We start from the raw sequence: 2,674 nt of genomic DNA, 5'->3' as shown, positions 1-2,674 counted from the left end.
CTCCCACCTCAAGCCGCACCTCCATCTCCTACCGACCAACCTCATCCCGCCCCCTTGACCTGTCCATCCTCCCTGGACTGACCTATCCCCTTCCTAACTCCCCACCTACACTCACCTTTACTGGCTCCATCCCTGCCTCTTCGACCTGTTTATTTCCTCTCCACCTATCCTCTCCTCTATCCATCTCCTATCCGCCTCCCACTCTCTCCCTATTTATTTCAGAACCCCCTTCCCCTCCCCCTTTTCTGATGAAGGGTCTAGGCCCGAAACGTCAGCCTCTCTGCTCCTATGATGCTGCTTGGCCTGCTGTGTTCATCCAGCCCTGCACCTTGTTGTCTCATATCATTTACCCAATAGTCTTAACATTGCCACCACCACATTGATATCATCTTAAGTGTTAATAGATGTCAATATGATGAAAATCTAGCTGAAATCTCTCTTTGGTGTTAATTTGCTTTGAGAAATTGAACAAATGCATTGATTGTCCACCCTTCATGTTAAAACCTTGGCCAGGAAACTATAAGGGCAAATTATTATTTAATTGGGAAGCAAAATCAAAGTGCATCACTGCAGATGAACTGAAAACAAAACATGTTGGAGATCACATGGAGAAAAAGCAAGCCAATGTTTCGAGTCTAGAGGACTCTTCATCAGAACTGATGTGAAGTGTGGAGGGGGCAGCATTTATGCAATAGTTGGGGGAGGGGTCTGCTGGGGGAGAAAGGATGTTGATAGTTCAGATTAAGTGATCAGAATGTGAGAATGGCTGAACAGTGGTGTGTCTAACTGCCAGACTGGAAAGAAGAGATACAAAAACAGAAGTTGCTGGAAAAGCTCAGCAGGTCTGGCAGCATTTGTGAAGAAAAAGTCAGAGTTAACGTTTCAGGTCCGGCGACCCTTCCTCAGAACTCAGTTAACCCGAAATATTAACTCTGATTTCTCTTCATGAATCTGTGGAATTTGTTGCCCCAGACAACGGGGGACACTAGGACACTGAATAAGTTTAAGGTGGACATGGATTTTTAAGTAGTGATGTGTTAAGGAGTAATGGGAAGTGAGCAGAAAAGTTGATGTGAGACTGAAATGAGACCCTGCCATGATTGTATTAAATTATGGAGCAGGCTCGAGGGGCTGAATTGCCTGCTCCTGCTTCTAGTTCTCACGTAATCTTTTTAAAAAAACTTCTAAAAGCATTAATTTACAGAGATACAATGATGACAAACATGGAACTCATAACCCAAAACCCACAAATTCAGTGTGTTCCTGTTTAAAGGATCACAACAGAATCCTTACTTTTCACTCTGAGACTTTCTCTATTATGTGGCAAATAAACTTTCCATTAAAAAAAAACTATGCTTTGTAACAGCAGGACAAAAGAAAAGCAGCTCTACCATATCAGTTAGTATATAAAGATGGACTAAGGTAATAAATACAGCACAGTCAGTAGCCATGGATTTGTAACCAATACCTTCAGCAGGCAAATGGAGACAGTTAGTAACAAAGAAACTGCTTTGAAATGAAATTTATGCCTCTGTCACAGATTTCAAATTTTTCGAATGTACATCTTCAAAGACTGGCTGCAGGCTGTCGGGACAAAAACTTCACCTATAAGTCGTGCCAGAAAATCTTCTGCCAGCCCTGGGAAAAGTGCATTCGTGGAAACTGTGTCTGCAAGCTGCCTTATCAGTGTCCAAAGAATGGGGAAAACGTTTGCTCAAGCAATGAAAAGAAATATAGGACATACTGCCAGCTGAAAAGTGTTGAATGTTCTCGAAATTCGGAAAAGTTCTCACATTTTGGGGCCTGCTCATTGGGTGAGAATGCAAAAATTGTTGTAATGTTTTCTACTTATCCATTTGAATAGGAAGATCTGTGGGCAGATGCAAACTCTCCTCAGTGAGATAAAATGTGCAGAAAACAGTCTTTCCCTTCATATTTATTGGGCTTAATTTTAATTTCTGGGGGATCCAGGAAGATACAGTTTAAAGTAAACTCTGCTTTGTGGAGGAGCCACTGGATTTCTCAACCCTTCCAATTGGAAAACCACCTGTCCACATTGTCCAAACACATGGCAATCTCTCTGATAGGCTGCAAAACTGAATTAGGCCTGCAAGCTCTCCAGTATTGCTCTGTCCCACTGTACAATGGCTCCCTCTGCTGCACCAATACAGCAGATTCCATTCTATCCATTAGTCATTTGATGGATTGCTGAATGAGAACATTAATTTGCCTTGAAACTGGGTTAGCGTTGAATCAATATCTGTTGCTAAAAGACTCCATTGTAAATGGCTGAAACAATCTCAGTTATGGTTTCAGAGATAGTAGGAACTGCAGATGCTGGAGAATCTGAGATAACAAGGTGTAGAGCTGGATGAACACAGCAGGCCAAGCAGCATCAGAGGAGCAGGAAAGCTGATGTTTCGGGCCTAGACCCTTCTTCAGAAATGAGGGAGGGGAAGGGGGTTCTGAAATAAATAGGGAGAGAGGGGGAGGCGGAAAGAAGGTGGATAGAGGAGAAGATAGGTGGAGAGCAGAAAGACAGGTCAAAGAGGCGGGGATGGAGCCAGTAAAGGTGAGTGTAGGTGGGGAGGTAGGGAGGAGATAGGTCAGTCCAGGGACGACGGACAGGTCAAGGGGGCAGGATGAGGTTAGTAGGTAGGAGATGGGGTGGGGC

General features: G+C 43.7%; 1 protein-coding gene across 1 annotated transcript in view; it reads left to right on the top strand.

The window, feature by feature from the left end:
• Nucleotides 1-1,540: 1,540 nt before the first annotated feature.
• Nucleotides 1,541-2,674, top strand: part of LOC109921992 (complement factor I) — a gene marked incomplete at both ends in the record, with an annotated part of 3,932 nt that continues 2,798 nt past the window's right edge. The window contains one exon of the mRNA XM_048594696.1: nucleotides 1,541-1,814. Coding sequence (XP_048450653.1) covers nucleotides 1,541-1,814 — 274 coding nt within the window. The remainder of the gene's footprint in view (nucleotides 1,815-2,674) is intronic.

This window comes from Rhincodon typus, unplaced genomic scaffold (assembly GCF_021869965.1).
Source record: "Rhincodon typus isolate 14 unplaced genomic scaffold, sRhiTyp1.1 hic_rhity00013053, whole genome shotgun sequence".
Taxonomy (NCBI): domain Eukaryota; kingdom Metazoa; phylum Chordata; class Chondrichthyes; order Orectolobiformes; family Rhincodontidae; genus Rhincodon; species Rhincodon typus.
The sequence above is the reverse complement of the archived record's forward strand: the minus strand, read 5'-3'. Positions and strand labels throughout refer to the sequence as shown.